Source organism: Gallus gallus, chromosome 1 (assembly GCF_016699485.2).
Source record: "Gallus gallus isolate bGalGal1 chromosome 1, bGalGal1.mat.broiler.GRCg7b, whole genome shotgun sequence".
Classification (NCBI taxonomy): Eukaryota; Metazoa; Chordata; class Aves; order Galliformes; family Phasianidae; genus Gallus; species Gallus gallus.
In genome coordinates this window covers 10,882,959-10,900,546 of record NC_052532.1, presented here as the reverse complement: position 1 = coordinate 10,900,546, position 17,588 = coordinate 10,882,959, and the positions used below count along the sequence as shown (strand labels likewise).

At 35.9% G+C, this 17,588-nt stretch overlaps 1 protein-coding gene across 6 annotated transcripts in view; it reads right to left on the bottom strand.

Moving 5' to 3' along the window:
• Nucleotides 1–17,588, bottom strand: part of HGF (hepatocyte growth factor) — a 62,758-nt gene that overhangs the window by 21,770 nt on the left and 23,400 nt on the right. For all 6 annotated transcript variants that reach the window (XR_001470741.4, XM_046911517.1, XM_015300944.4 and 3 more), the window contains 3 exons: nt 17,266–17,386; nt 11,997–12,115; nt 1,348–1,522 (listed from right to left, as the gene is read on the bottom strand). Coding sequence is in view for 5 of the 6 variants with exons in the window: in XM_046911517.1 (XP_046767473.1) it covers nt 1,348–1,522; nt 11,997–12,115; nt 17,266–17,386 (415 nt within the window). In the remaining variant the exon portion in view is untranslated. The remainder of the gene's footprint in view (nt 1–1,347; nt 1,523–11,996; nt 12,116–17,265; nt 17,387–17,588) is intronic.

Below are 17,588 nucleotides of genomic sequence, written 5' to 3'. Positions count from 1 at the left end.
GTTGGCCACGAGGGAACATATTTAAATGTCTCTCGCAGCTTGAATTAAATAATCAAACCTCTTAAATGTTTTCTTTTTCATCTCCTGACAGTCGTTGCCATGTTCTCTGCAATGCCATATCTCACTGCATTTTTCCATCTGCATCACTTACTGACAGACTATGGAAATAATTGGTTTAATACTGTAATTCTTCCTATGTGTTCTGAGCACCCATATAAGTGGTTCCATTGATTTAACTCAACCTATTGTCTTGAATAGCTACAATGCACTCAGGCATCAGCTAAATAAAAAGTCCTAATGTTTTTAGCCACTATACTGTTAAAGAAATTGTTAAAACCACACAAGGGCCTAAACCTGCAGCATAGCTACAGCACAAATTGATTTAAATGGTAGATTGCCTGAGGAACACCTGTGGGGTCATGCTCAAGCACAAATTTACAAGTAAATTCAAGATGGTCCTGCACTTAACAGAGGAGTTTCAGGGTCATTTCCTATTTGCTGTAACATTTTCAGTAGATTTGTTACTACACACAAGAGTTGATCAGTATGCCAAAAAACAATAGTAAAGGGCTTAAGGTATTAAACCTAACAGTTCTACTCAAACAAGGTACTGCTAGTGTGAGAATCTGAACTGAAACTGAAGTCTTTTCTTTACCTTGAAAGATCTGCACCGTTAAATCCCAAGTCAAGTCCACACTGTTATTCAGCCATCAATAAAGACACACACACAGATATATGTATATATATATCTATAATATTTATAAAAACTTGAAGTGTAAACTTTGAATCAATGCTAATTAGCCAAGTTTCTTCTATGCTCAGTGAAAAAAAGGACTAAAAGATTATGATTAAGGTAACTGCTGAAAACAAGGACATGATTCACATGCTATGAATGTATCTCTCTGTTTATGTACTCTACAAGAAGCTTAGATGCCCAGTGGTCCTTCAGGTAAAATCTGTTTTATTTTTGCAAATACATTTAGTAAGTAAATGGAAAAAGGATTAAAAATACGGAAAGTAAAAGAAAGTGTTGTCAAATATTGTAAATACCAAGTATTGTCAATTTTTATTTATTGACAAAAAAATATTTATTTAAAAAGTATTGCCAAAGTTTGCTGAAAAACAAAAACACCAACATTTTAACCCAAATTCACCTAGAGCTAATGTTTTGAGATAAGAGTAATTTATTTTCCCATATTCAAATATTTTCCAGCAAGCAGAAGAAATGTATCACTGTGCAGAGTGAGGGACAGGGATCCCATGGCCTACTTTTGCATTGTGAATTTAAAAAAAAACAGCAGGAATTGTTCTTAGCCCAGTGCATTAACACCCACTGTCTCTACTCACTTGCACTTGAAGTTCTCAGGAGTGATGTTGTGCTGATGAGGAAATTGGGAGTCCCACCGTTGGCACTGAATCCCACTCCATATGGTGTTGACGGTGCCACGGTAGCCCTCGCCCTGCCCCTGGATGCATGTTGTTGTCTCAGCCACTGCCTCTGTGCTGTTCAGAATGCCAACATCTGCAAATGCAGAGAAGAGATTCCGTTTTGTTTTCATAAAACTGAGCCTGGATCACAAAGTAGGGTATGAAATCTACGCTGCAGTCCAAATTGAAGTCCTTTGTCAATCTGTCTTTTAAAGAATAATGATCTCCTCTTCCCACTGGACAACATCCATGAAATCAAAATAGGTATTAGGTTTTATGCTAGTTTCCCCACTTTCAGGCCAAGAATCTAAAAGCTGTGTAATGCTTACGAATTTCTATTAGACACTTGACTCATTCTATAACACTGAAAGTCAGGCAATATTCTCAGTTATTGTGTTCAGTTCAGCAAATATTTTCTCTTTTCTTAGCTTTACACAACTGAGTGACCACCCATGTGCACACTGTTAAATATGTTAAAACATGTTTGCAGGATGAGAATAACCTAACTGGTTTTCTCCAAAGAATTTCCAGAGTATTGACTCACAGAAAATAAGAAAATTAAAAAAAAAAAAAAAAAGAGAGAGAGAGAGAGAGATCTTATTCTAAAGTAACATGCTAAATATTCCTTGAAGCTTCTCTTCGTATGCCTCATATAGTTGGAGAAAAAAATAGCATTGCTTTTGGAAATCAAAGATCATTATTCTCTAAAGAGAGACAAATGTTTTAAAGACCAAGAAATTCATCAGTCTCAAGATCTTTTACAGATGTTGTTATACCCTGCATTCATCCTGGTGTGGGCTGTCTTGAACTAAATTCAGAAAAGCAGTGGTTTCTGAAATGACTCATTCACATAACTTGAAAGTCTTTCTATTTCTTATGCAATTTTCATAACTGGAAATTAATGGCACAGATATTGCATCAGCTGTATACAAAGTAGTACAAAACTAAATACACTACAATAATGCTTCTGCAATGTCCCCAAAAAATCCCAACATATTATTATTTTTTTTAAATAACTGTTCATCTTTTGGTAATTGCTGTTGTTTACAAGGATAAATTTATTTATTATCCTAAAGTATTGTTGTCAGCAGTAAGTATGTTAATAAACTTTTCAAATTACTTTTCTTCAAATAGTCCAGTGGTTAGAAAAATATTCCTGTGTTTTACTCATATATAGTTCATGCCTACTAACTTCAGCCAGTTCTATGAACTTGTGGAGAATATGGTTCTTCAGGAAACCAAATGTCGTAACAGATGGGTTTGGTTGATTTGCTGTCTAATCTTCTATGTTAAAGACCACTTCCCTGTCAGAGGATAACGTCAAGTTGTGCAGTTGAATTATACATTTCTACATTATACAGAAATTTTTCCTTTTTCTCTTCATCTGCTTGATGTTTTTACATCAGAGTTTCATTGTCAAATTAATTTCCTATCCTTCCTTTCCAAGGTAATTTGTCTGCAAAGGTTGTCCTGTTTCAATGGCATTGTCAATTCTAAATAGGTATTCATTCCAAAATGATAAGGGCGTCACAAGCAGGCTTCCGCAGGCTGATAAATGCAGTCTTTCCAGTGGGTTCATAAAATGGACTTGTAGCTAGATTTTTAATCATTAGTATTCATCTTATAAACAATTGGACAACAGGAACAACAACAAAGGACACAATTGTACATCTATTAGAAATACATAGCTGCATATTTCAGTTTCTACTGTCACTAAGATAGGAAAACAAATTGGAATTATATTCTTACAGAGTTCTGAAATTGATTAGACTGAACATCACTATACCACATTCAAATACCTATTTGTCTTCGAAAGAAGATATGCATCTCTTTCATTAAAAATGAAAAAAAACCACGATATACAATTTGAAATAAGAAAGTCAGTCATCAAGATACATTTCAGCATACATATGGCATCCTGGCTGCATAATACTTCCAAAGTTACTACTGTATAACTCTAGCAAAATGTCTTCCTAATAGCATAAAATTTCAATTTAATGCATTTTATCTTACTCAAAACGAGCTCTATACAATGACCTTATTAATTCATATGAAGTTAATATTTCAACTGTAATTTTATAATTAAATATTGTAGTACATCTACTATTCTGTAGTGTCATGCCATGGAAAAAAAAATAATTAGATTGGCCTCTTTTTTTTTTCATGCCTTAATTGAAACAGCTTTGCGCCAATTGTTTTAAGCAATGCCACAGCATTATCGCATAGTTTTCCTTCTTCTCATTCATCTAAAGATACAGAGCTCAACTTTATACTGTCTTTACAGTTAACTCTATCTCTAGAACAGCTTTTACATCAATTTGTGTTAAAATGTTCTCTTTAAATGAACTTCTAACCAGACAAACTTGTCTATCCCATTATCACTGAAATACTTGCAAAGCCAAGTCATTGTTGGAAAACTTTACATTATAATGGCTAAGAGAGAAATTATTTCAGGTTCCATAATGCATGATGGATTAGCTACTCCTACCACTTTGTGGCACAACTCAGTGAGAATTCTAGTAATGAAGAGGATCTTTAAAATATTTTTTATTTAACAAATCAGTTCTGTCATTCCAAAAGGTTTACAGAACTCTGTCTAAATTCGTCTTGCTAGACCACCTCTATTTCCTCGAAACTTCTAGTTTTCAAATATGAAAAATGATACAAAAAATATTACTGAAATATAATTCTGAAATTTAAACTTGAAGTTCTCACAGCTTTGGTCCTATGAAACAACTTCTCCCATTCCTCCGTTTGAATCCCAGAACAATCTGAGAAATGATCAAAAAAGAGTCAGCAAATTCAGCTGGTGATTTCCACAGACACTATGGGAACGGTCTCCCTGTTCATGGGAATAAAGGGTAAACTGGATGCACACAGAGACATGCAACAGCATAGAGAAAAATGACTGCCTTACTAGGCATTACAGAGGTGTTCTGCATACCATAATGCAGTTACCAAACTTTAAGAAATGTCCAAGTTATCTAAAAATACATTTCAAATAGTCATCTTCACTCATACTGGTCTTGCTCTTGAGGCTAATTACTCCTGTCATGCATGCAGCCAAATACAATAACTCCGAGCATGGATACAAGGCATGCAGAGCACTGATGAACGAGTCCTGCTTCTGGGAGCACACTCACCAATTTTCTCAGGACACAAAATGACACGAGAAATCAGTAAGACACCTCATCTGTACCCTAGAAATTCCTCTAAAGTAAGGCCTGGAACACCGTGTTTTTCAGTCAGAAAAACATTAAGTTGGAAGATGAATTCATGTTTGATACACAATTTCTGTGCAGACAGGTACTTTGATATCACATTAGAAATACTTTTTTGTTCTTGTTGTTCCAGTTCAACCTTCTGAACTGAGAGGAAAAGTGCTCTCAAAGGAAGATCACATAAAAATCATCATATAAAAGACTGCTATCTCTGCTTTATTGATTGTCACTTTTTATTCCTCTATAAAACTACATTATGAACTGAAGAATTTATTAAGTGTCAGCAGCATTTCTCCACTTTTTAACTTTGATGTAATTATTTTTAAATTCTGCGAGACTGAAATTAACCATGCAATTCAAACAGCTGTATTTGAACTTTGACATGTCCATGCTAAGGTCTTCAGTGAAAATTCAGTAATCAGTTCAGTAAAAAGTACACTTTTTCCATAAAATCTTCCTTATTTTGATATCTTAAACTAAATAACTACTGATAATGGACAGCTCATGTACTCATAGATGCTTGAGTAAAGGGCCGTAATGTTATCCAGAGCTTCATGTGTAAAGCCACACACAGCCTTCTCAGTACTGGTTCTCACAGTAATGCCAGCATGAGGGAATCAGCAGGGGCCTTGAGTCATTCTACGGCTGAAGCAACCAGCCAGAAGGAAATCCTGCACAAATGTTAGGTCAGTGGATAAACTCCTACTAACTTAGAAGAAGGCAGAAATTTTGTTGGACTATTATTGTTCTTTCATGGTAATACTATCTAAGTATTGTTGGAAAAGATCTAGTTGCAAAAGAAACAGTCCCGAATGATTTTGTTAGGAAAAAAATCTACAATAGCTTACCTAGTTGCAATATTTTTCCTAGAACATAACAAAAAGAAAATGTGCCCAGAGTTATAAAGAAAACTCTTAAAAAGTAGATTTTAAAAGAGCTTCTTAATCCGGTGTAGAAACAATTCTGAAAACAATAGTGTTCCTGTGACCAATACAATTCTGCATGACAGTGATTTTCAGGGAATAAGTTGTTCATGCTTAGTTAGGTTGCTTCCAGCCATCCCCACCTCAAGCAGTTCAACATACTAGTGTGACAGTTCCTTTCTTTCCCTGCTTCTTTCACTGTAATATCTCATAGGATGCAAAACACGGGAAAACAAAGAAACAAGCAAATGCTGTACTTTCATCCTTGACCAAAAAAAAAAAAAAAAAAAAAAAGGTTTTTTTTCATTTTGTACTGTTTCACTGAGAACATAAAAGAAAGTAAAGAAATAAATTAAATCCAAGCTCTAGAATCAAAGTACTGAATAACATATTTTTACCAAGGGCTTGCACACCTACCAGTCACACCTCGAATAGACAGAGACCTTTCTGAGTTGTTCCAACACAAACAACTAAGCTTTGAATCCATATATATATGTATAATGTATATATATTGTTTTGTTTTGATTCATTCATCATTCATAATCTTTATCTGGATTGAGATTTTCACTGTTAAATCTCTGCAGGTTCAGGAGAGCTTTTAGATCTCACTTTCAAAGCTATGCTAGAAAAGTTCAAAAGGACCTTCCTTGAGGGAAAGACTGGGGAAATGCTGAGTAAAACAGTTGCAATGCATGCTTGAGCTCTTCTATTTACTTCTTTTTAAAGCAAGCTGGAAGGTAATGCTTTATTTGTTACTAAACACCAGTTTCTTCTCACTCAGTCCATTCCATAAACATCTTTATCTTAAATAAATATTAAGCTTAAACTGAGTGGCAGATTTATTTGTTTACACACTCTATTTCAAGAAATAGCACCTTAATAAGAATTTCACATTGAAATGGTCCATTTAAATAGTCCATTTAAATCTCTGTTTTTAAAATATGAGTAATCTAATACTGGTGATTCTCTGACTTCCCAAACCTGCATTTTTTTTGTTACATCCAGACTTCTCACTTTGCTGTTTTATTAATTGAACCCTTCCATCAATCCCAGCATCAAACTCAGACTGTTATTGAATTATTTTAAAACACTGAGGTCTCCAGTCACCCCTGCCTACTGCCTATGAGCAGTGACAGCAAAGGCTAAATCCATGCTAAAATCAACTGAGTTGGCTGGAAATCACATAGGCAGCAATTAAACACTTTCCTTAACATATTAATTGCATGCAGCTCTGCATCTCTCAAATGACTGACATAAGTATTTTTCTCCTTTCTGGGTCTCAACACCTCTCTACCCTTTAGTTCATCCATAGAAAAGTAACTTTTTTTTTTTTTTTTTTAAATAAAGCAGCATTAGTTTCCCACTCCTATCTTTCCTGTAGCCCATATCATCATTCTTGCCAAAGTAATTTCTTATTTGCTGTCATTGCTTCCATTTCTTCATTTCAACCTACTCTTCTTATTGCTGTTATAGTTGTCCTTTTATCCTCTCTTCTAACTAAAAATTGTCTCAAGCCAAAACCACAGACACATATGTGAGCAACTTCAAACCAATCCTGGGGTCCCTGAAGTCTTAATCCAGATCCAATTTTTGCAGCTTGAGCCATCTCTAATCCCTAATTGCTCCTGTCATCTCTTTCTCACAGCTTTGGCTGTAAGCCACCATGTTTTATGCTGCCTTCTGTGCTTGGAAATAAAGTTACAATGCCCTCCTGTCTCCTTAGTCTTAAAAACATATTTATTTTCTGAATGCTTCCTTCCAGTGACTTTTTTGCTTAAAATTTTGTATATGAGCTGTTGTCAGCATTTTGGCTATAGAGCATACTAGCACTCATGACATGTAGCTAAAACCACAAACAGCATGCTGCCTTGTGGTCACTCCCCCGAAGAGAGGACACCTACGTTTTTGTACGGGCTCCAAGGGTTTGGATTTGCAGAGCAATTTTTCTAATTAGTATTTCTTGTAAAATATATAAACAGTCCTCATCATAGGAATTAAAAATCTGTGTGGGAATCCAAACCACAAAGCTATAAAGACATATAACACATGATGTTCTCTTTTTAGTGTACCGAAATTGTACACAGCCAGAGCTTCAGAAAATGGAGCAGCCACTGAAACCCAGAATGGTCTAGTGTTTTGGGCTCCCTGCTAGGAGGTGGGAAAACAGTTTTTCTATGTGCCTCAAGAATGACAGAAAACTCAAAACAGGGCTCTGGCATTTTACATTCACATTCCAGTCACTGAGTTGATGATATAACTGTAATATCTGCAATAAATTCCCTCTTGAGTTTATAAAAGAAAGCAGTGAAAGCACTGCATTTTCTGTAGAGGGTAAGGCCATAAACCTGTGTTAAATAACCTTTGAAAATATCAGCTACATGATGCACATTCAAGATCATTACTTCTGTATTCTTATTAGTATAGACACCTTCAGTGATTTCCAAAGATTTACAGATTTCTGCTGTGAAAATGCAGTTTTACATCTGAGATTTCCACTGATCTTAATATAGTTTCTGTTAACTTAAGGGAATTCTCCTATAGTTTGATCTTAATAAAAAAGGCTAAAGAAAGAATTCACACTTAATGCTATCAGCGTCTGCCTAGAAATGAGACAAAAATTTTCATCACATTAAAATCATTATTCTTTCTTTCTTTCTTTCTTTCTTTCTTAAAATTAATTTTTGTGATACTGGTTTGGGGATTACTTTTTCTTTGGAACTATAGCATAACTGTTAATGATATAGACAAAGGTAACACCGCAGTAGTTTGCACAAGCTCTCACACCCAATGACTTTATAAAGCTTAGTCCAGGCTGTAGACACTGAGAGTTACACGGACTGTAAGCTTACGTGACCAGCAAAGCCAGATGTGAATCCTCAGAACACTGACACATCAGCTCAGGAAATGCCAAAGGATAAAGGTTTATAAAAGTTGCATTTGTGAAACAGTCAGCTCTAACTTAGAAATATTTTTATTTTCATAATAAACTCACTTCTACCACTGGAAAGAATAGCTCTATTATGCTACGTATGATTCATATGATGTTGAATAATTTAAAAAAAAAAAAAAAAGTAGGAAGCTCAGTTTAATTAAAACATAAACAATTGCTTAATGAAAGACAATTCAGCTTCAGAGCTAAACAAATTTATGTTTATAGTAGGAAAAGGCTGAACTTAAATGCTCAAATTATCAAAAAATCTAGATATGATTACATGATTTAGTACTGTAGTTCACAGGCAAGATCTTCAACATGACTGTGGCTTAATGGCTGCCTAATACAAAACAAGCAGTAGTGCCTTGTGAAGGTTCTTCTGTCTCTGGAGAGTCTGATTATAGACATTATCCAAAGTGGCAAATTATCTTCACTTTTTCACAGTGGAATAATTTTACTAATTTTAACTACTTTATACTGGATTTATAATGACTGTGATAGTTTGGAATAAATTCACTTACTCCCTGCCAGGGAATACATTCAGAGTATTCATCTCAACCTACGGATTGTAAGCACTTCTGATAAGAAGCGACTGTCATGCCAAGACATTGCACTGGCCTAAGCCAAGAACTAGCAAGGACAGAATAATCTGAACTATGGATGCTGGATGCACAAGAAAAGGTAGGATTTGGTTTGCTAAGAATTACAAAGTGAAAACAGAGAATTCCATAACTCCACTTTATGTTTGACATTGCTCATACATAGTGGTTCATTCCAGAGCCATTTCCTTCTCCCTCTCTCCCTCCCCAGTATAAACATATTGAAAAGGCTGTGGTATGAAACCTTTGCCAGCAATCTTTACCAGCAAGGCTGACATTCAGGAATCCTAGGTCCTAGAGGCCAGATTGAATGGATGGAGAAAGTAACATATATCTTGGGTGGAAGAGGATCTGGTCAAGGAATATTTGAGCAAACTGGACCTTCAAGTGCTAAGGGAGTTGATAAATATGATTATGAGGACAATCTTTAGATTTTTGCTCAATCGTAACAACTGGGAGAAGAGCCTGAAGGATGGAGGAAAGGAAATGTCACTCCTATTTTCAGAAAGAGTAAGAAGACTCAAAGAACTATAGTCTAGTCAGCCACGCCTCCATGGGAAGGTAATGGAATAGCTAATCCTGGAAACCCTTTCCGGGAAAACAGAATTGAAAAAAATCATCAAGAGTGGACAGCATGGATTCATCAAGAAGTCATGTCTGACCAACCTGATAGGTTTCTGTAATTAAATCACAAGCTTGGTGGATAAGAAGAGAGCAATGGATACTGTCTTTCTGGACTTCAATGTCAACAAACATCTGAAGAGAGGGTGCAAAGAGGATGAAGCCAGGCTCTTTTCATTGGTGCTCTGTGCCAGAAAACAGGCAATGGGCACAAACTAGAACACAGAATGTTCCATCTGCACATCAAGAAGCACTTCATTACTGTTCCGGTGATGAAGCACTGGCACAGGTTGTCCAAAGTGGCTGTACAGACTTCTCTTAAGCTGTCTTCAAAAGTCACCTGGATGTGGTGCTGGGCACTCCGCTCTGGTTGTCCCTGCTTGAGCCAGGGGTTGTGCCAAATGTACACAGCAGTTCCTGCCAACCTCAATCATATTGTGATTCTGTGATATATGTATGTATCCAACAATAAGGGAAAAAAGAAAACAGTATTAAATTATGAAAACATACTTTTTTTAAGGTCCATTACTGACTCGATTTTGTCTAGACTTCAGATATCCTAGTAGCTGTTGGTCTTGTTTTAAGAAAAAAAAAATAACAATACAGAGAACTTTGAGAATTAAAGAATGAAAATCAATGAAAATTACTCATTTGATTTTTATTTGTCTCCGTTTTTGAATTCTCATGTAAGTTCAGTTCTAGGTGAGCTTAAATTGTTCTTTTTAATAGAATCTAGTCTTCTATCCTCCACCTAGGAGAGCTAAATGAATTTTACAATGATATAAGCCTTCTGAAGTGACAGAGCTAGATGAGCTAGATGAAAAGCAGAAAATCTGTTTTTTAAGATTTTTTTTAACACTTAATTTTGGTCAAAATCGAGCAGAACAAAGGAATTTGTAATTTCCCAAACTTTGCAGACCTCAGAGAAACTGGCTTTCTCACTAGCTAATAGGACACTGAGATTTTCACTTAGAAGCTTCCCCTTGACTCTACAGAAAATCCAGAAAGACTGTTTCCCTTTCCTGCCTGTGTTCCTTGCAGCTCAGCCACAAGGCTTAGCACATGCAGTAGTAGAGATTCTGACAGTCATGTCTTGTTTTCAGACTTTGCCTCAACTCCCAAAATGTTTTCAACACAGTATTTTGGGTAAATCAAATAAAGAAAACTATTTTGAGTTCTGTTAGATGATCTTTAATATTATGCTTACATTTTTTTTTTTTTTGTAGGATGGTAGTTCTATAAGAGCAAAATTTGTATCCCAGATCCGGCAATGAAAAGTATAGGAGATAGGAGAGGAGATTACCACCTGTAGATCCTGCATTTCATTTGTTGCACAAGTTACACTCTGCAAATGAAGTAAGGATGCAAATCTTGATTTCCTAATAAAAATTTGTCACTACAGAACATAATTTTAGCAGATGCCTCTGCCCCAACATTCCCATAAAGCTCTAGAAAAATGACTTCACCACAATTTTCAAGAGGAGTCCAATAATTTTACCTTTCTCATTGTCCCTGTATTTCTCAATTAAGACACCTAATTATCAGTAGAATAGAGATGGCAGAGGTACCACAAAAATCCGCAGAATCTGGGCTTTGAACATAGCATACAGAGGTAAAATCTTTACAAATTCTGAACTAAAGCATCTCAGAGTAGGCATCTAATCTTTACATATGTTAATATCACTTAGTATCACTTTAATCCTCTGTATGTAAAGTGAAAATAACAAAAGCTGCCATCTCATAGTTATAGTATGAAAATAAGTTAATTGCCTGTGGGCCATCACAGAGAAACACATGAATAAATTAATAATTCTATTTTCAGCACAAGGTTGAATAGCATGCAGAAACCAAGACCTAGAACCACACAATATGTTAAAGAAAGATATGTTGATAGAGCAGGGCAGGAGGTCTGCTCCAAAGTATAATGCATGAATCTACACCCAAATTGAAATGCAGAGACTCAACATGGCCAAACTATTATTGCACATGAGATCTCCATGCTTAAATTACCTGACTTTATTAGTTCTTGATTTTTCTACATTTTTAAACAATTTCCTGTATATAAGATGTGCACATACACATATTCAAGTGCTAAGTAACTCACATGTCTTTTATTTCCTATCCAAAATAAATATAATGTCATTGTAGGAACTTCTTTTTGAAAACTGTCACCAAAGCACAATTAATGATATAGCTATGGTCCTATATTGCTTGAACTGTGTGTCCAAATTTTGAAAGGGAAAAGGAAGTAATAAATTCTGCTTGAACTTACCACATGTTTTAATCGCACAGAACTCCCAGGGGGTGTTAGGGTCAAGAGTGTAGCACCATGGTCTCAGCTTGCCATCAGGATTGCGGCAGTAATTATCATCAAAGCCCTTGTCAGGATATCTGCAAACCACAACACGAAAAGTGTCAGGCAAGCCTTCCTGGCAGCAGTACACCGGTTTGTGCAAGGTACATAAAGGACTGGCTTTAGCAGAGGAAAATAAGAGCCAGTTCCTATTAACCTTTGGTCTGATCCTGTGAGATGGATGCAAATTGTCTTTTACACTATTAGTAAGTTAATAACATAAAATCTCTTTCTAAGTGTGCAGCAAAATCAAGCCTTCATAGAGGGGATTCCCTGCTGAGCTAATGCACAGGCCACCGGATGGGGTAACTCTGCTAATTGCTAAACTCTTGCTCTTTGTCTGTCAATCGATGACCAGACTCTAAAGCCACTCAGTTTTTTTGAAACAGCCCAATTAAGTGTGGATTATATAAACACTGCCTGGCAGGCCGGACTCATTAAGAAAGCAGGTTCTTCAGTGCAACAGCCCTGGGTTCAGACTGGAAGCTATTTTGAATAGCTCTGTTACTAATGATAGCTCCATTTTTGTAACAGAGCTTGTTCTAGGTCATGCCCTTATTTCAAGCATTGGGGGAGAAAAGGAGAAAAATAAGGAATTAACTTCCGTCTCACTTTATCTCATTAAGATTTGTAACCATTCTGCCATTTAATTATTTCCATGTTCCTACTGCCATAATTGAACTGTCAGGAAGAGATTTGAGATAAGGAGGTTCTTTTTGTATAAAAGTATCATACAGACATCTATAAACTTAAGGAGATTAATGCATACTTTTTTTTCTCCAGTGTATACAAATTGTCTTGGTTTTCCAGTTTTAAGGAAACGTGATTGTAAAAGAAACAAAAAGTAGATTTGCCCCTGAGGGAAACATGAAAAGTTTGTAAGCGAACAAAGAACTTAACTACCTAGGAACCTGAACCCATTTACAGCTGCAAGCCGATGTGTTTCACAAAAGCATTGGAAGATATGATTTACAAGCATATGTTTTTGCTAAGATGCTTTTTCTATCAAACAATTATCCTAATATCAAGTCATAAATTTGCAACATGATCTCCCATTCTTTTGGTTAAAACAGGCTCCTTCATCAATGCAAGGGATGGGAACAGGATTCAAATAGAATTTAAAAAAAAAAAAAGAGAGAAACCTCACAAAAATGAAAATTGAAGGAATTTTAGAATGTGTTAGTTTCGGATCTATCAACAGCACCTCCTTTTCTCCTACGTAAAAGAATTTGTAAAGGAAAAAAAGAAAATGTGTCCAAGGATTTCAGAAGCAAAAAGTGTAGCTTTGGACACAATGGCTTTGGACACCTTCTACGTGCAGGGATGAATTTTGATGTTGGTATTGTATGCTCCCTGTAATGTAAACAGTCCATGGAACAAAAGTAAGTCCAGGAATGGCAAGGTCCCTGCAGCCATAGCTCCCTATAGCCATTCAGAACAACAGCATTTGTAAAGAATCCACTTTCTAGAAGACAAATATCATTCCTAGTACTGTATAGTATTTCAGAAATGTTATTTAGTATTCAGAACTTAAGTATAGATGTAATAATTCTTCAAGGATAATTCTTCAACAATTTTTGTCAGACAGTGATGTCCAGATTTTTCAATCTACGTATCTATGTGTCTTCTATGCGAACAGCAACCTTCCCATTCTGTTTCTTCTCACAACATTCTCAGGCCTGCCTTTGCCTTATATAAGATATAAGATAAACAATGAGGCTTTAAACTATTCCATGCAATTCCACAGTGAAGAATTCCCTGAGAGCTTGTCCATTTGCTCTGCAGATTCTTCTACCCCACAAAACACTTGGGTACAGATCTCTTGCTTGGATCCAATAAAGAGTCCAAGGTTTCCAAGATCTTTCAGAACCCTTGAAACAGCAGTATCTGTACTTTACTGCTCAAATTGAAATGAAGCATGAAGATACACATCTGGTGTCAAAATCAAGACTTTTTCTCAGTTTCTCAAAAAAAAAAAAAAGAAAGAAAGAAAGAAAGAAAAAGGATGTTAGATGAAGATGTGTTTATTATATATAGCAGACAGATGCCAGTGTCTAGCTCTGCTGTTACTAAAGTGAAACTGAGTGTCTGAAACTCTTACTTTATCAAAATTTCTTTTCACTTTGTCACTTTGTAAGACATACAGGACCAAAAAAAATGTTTATACGGTAAATTTTTATACCAGAGATACAAATCAGAGTATTTTAACAAAAGAACACCTACAATTATTAAACTCCTATACTGTACTTCAATCCTACTTTCCTACAACAATAATATTTACTTCTACAACATAATTGTTTTTGAGCAGAAAATATGAGTGTAAGAAGAAATGCTGCTTCTCAGTGTCCTTCAGTGTCTCTCTGAGCCATTATCCTCAATGGTCTTTCTTTCACACTGAGTCATAAACCTACCTTACATGAGGACCGGGAGCTTCGGAAGACAATTCTGGAGCCACTAGAGGTTAATACTGGGTCATCCCTGAGTTGTTTCAGGGTATTCCTACTGCTAGCTTCAATCACTTCAAACAGATATTATCAGTTCTCTTCTGTTCTCTGAACTCTGATGGAAAAATCTAGACCAATTCACTTAGATGATAGAAAAGTCATGTGTATTCAGTCTGAGCTGAAAGCATGTAAATTATGGTGCACTTGAAAACTTCATTAGTTTTACCTCTCTTTTTTCATTATTGTACTTGATGCCTTCATAAATACAAATAAGTTAAAATCTACCCAGTACACTAGTCCTTTCTGGTTTCCAAGTTATTCTCATTACTCCTAGATAATACAGTGGAAGCCTCTCAAGTTTGCTATATCATTTGCTCCAAACCTCCTCCCTTATTTTAAAAACTAGCATTATCCAAGTGTAATTGGCACTACCTTTAGTGATTATTTCCTAAAGCTAATTAACATCAGTGTACTAGAAATGTCCTGGATGCTGGTTACAGCTGTGAAAGCACACATAGATGGTTCAGTTAATATGAATTGGTTTTTATTTAAAATAATAATAATAAAATTACAGCTTGAAAATAATCAAGAACATGTTTACTATAGGAATTATAATTAGGAAGATGATCATGACTGAGACTGCAGCTAGTCTGAAAAGTTATTTTGTGAACAAACCAAAATTAGTGGAAAAAGAAAAATCCTTCAGGCAGTAAAGTTATTATTGTTTACACCCAGAAGTTCTATAGATGTTTTGTTCCCAAGGAACAAAATTCCTTTTGTGACTTATTCTAGAGTATAAAGCAAGTGCATGGCAAAACTCAGAAACAGATGTTCTTCAGTCCCAGACTGCTAATACAAAATATTAATTGTAGCAGAACTACTAATTATTCATGAAACTGATCATTTTAGCCAAGAGGAGAATGAGTTTATGTCTCAGAAACTCTGGAACTGCAGGTCCTTAATGTTTTGCTGAAAAATAAGACTTTCTACCATCTACATTACTTTATTTCAGAGTATAAAAATGAGAATAAATGTAGTGGAACACTTCAAAATATATGAAAATATATAATTTTTTCTATATGAAGATTTCTGTCAGTGGAAGATTTCAAATATTCTAAGACTGTTCATTTTTGTAGACTTCTGCTGGCAGTTGGAGGTTATTCAGTTCATTTTAAAAGTGCAGTCAATCCAAACTCCAGAGTAAAATTAAAATGGCAGTCCATTTTAAGAGAGACACAGAGGTTCTCCTGCATGAACTAAAACTTCACAAAATTCTTCCATAAGAAAGTGTTATAGATGATCTTTAGCATTTGGGTGAATTTTACCCTCTAGGACAACTGCTAAAAAAGGAAGGGAATTTTTCTGGCTATTACTGACTTATCTGGCATTATATATACATTTGTGCATATACATATATGCACATATACACGTGTATTCTTAAAAACAATACATACATATAAGTTTAGAACATAAACATCCATGTTGAATGATGAACTCTTTTCCAGGTAGAATGCATGCAGTACGCAAGCACTTTGGAAATAAGATGGATCATAGAATCATCATAGAATTGTTTGAATTGGAAGGGACCCTAAAAAGTCATCTAGTCCACCTCCCCTGCAACATCTACAGATAGATGATGTTGCTCAGAGCCCTGTCCAGCCTGACCTTGAATGTGTCCAAGGATGGGGCATCCACCACCTCTCTGGGCAGACTGTTCCAGTGCCTCACCACCCTTATTGTAAAAAACTTCTTCCTTATATCCAAACTTCTTTTGGTTTTAGTTTGAAACCCTTTCCCCTTGTCCTATCACTACAGAACCTGCTACAGAGTCTGTCCCCTTCATTCCTACAGCTCCCCTTTAGATGCTGAAAGGACACTCTCAGGTCTCCCCAGAGCCTTCCCTTCTCCCAGCTGAACAGCCCCAGGTCTCTCTGTCCTTGCAGTGTAGGTGTTCCATCCTTTGGATCATTTTTGTGGCTCTCCTCTGGATGCGCTCCAACAGGTCCACATTTCTCATGTACTGACAACTGCTCAGATGAATGCATTACTCTGGGTGAGGTCTTACCAGAACAGAGTAGAAGGGCAGGATCATTTCTTTTGCTTTGTTTACCATGCTTCTTTTGATGCAACCCAAGATAGAGAGGGCATATTGCTGGCTCATGTTCAGCTTGCCATCCTGCAGTACCCCCAAGTCCTTTTTGGCAAATACTCGAACTTGATTAGAACAGACAAGCTACAGATTTAAAACCATTCTATATTTCAATATTGCACTTTGGGTAATGTTGCAAGTTTATATTCGCAAAGCATGTTAGTATCCCTTGCCTTTAAAAAAAAAAAAAAAAATCAAACTGGTATTTATTCCGTAATTTTTTAAAGTTATTTTAAGCTGACTGAAGCTGCATAACAATATATCCAGAAACACTCACAGGTGATTTTTTTTTTAATAATGGTAAAGCAAGGGAGGAAATTTTCGTGAATTAATGCAACATGTATAAGCCACTGCACTCAACATAATTGGGATGTAGTCACTGCTGCACAAAGCAGTCACTAGTCGTCATCTTGCATGTTCATCATGACTGCAACAAACCTGCACGCACCATGTGCCAGACCTCCAAACAACTAAAACTGGCCAACTCCATTAATTTCAGCCCAGCTGATACTTCTTTTGCCCGGCTAGTTCCAGAATGTGTATAATTTTCAAATGAAAACCACACAGATTTGCATGGCAGTGAGGAGGATGTTACCTCTCTGGACGAAATTTGTGTTTGTGTGGTCTCTGAAGGTCCCAGCGCTGACACTCCTTGCCTGACTCAGTATGATCCATTGGTCCTCTGTAACTCTCTCCATTGCAGGTCATGCATTCAACTAGAAACAAAAAATATATATATAGTTTTCTAGTCATTTATTATGCTGGTGAATTACAGCATTAAAAATAATAATAATAATAATGAATTATATCCCTTCTGTTATAAATTGAAAACAACTTAGAGAGGTATAAAAGTTGATATCTCTTAAGGCAGGGCTGGCTCCTTGAAATGGGAAATTTCCTTTGGAATTGAATTGCGTC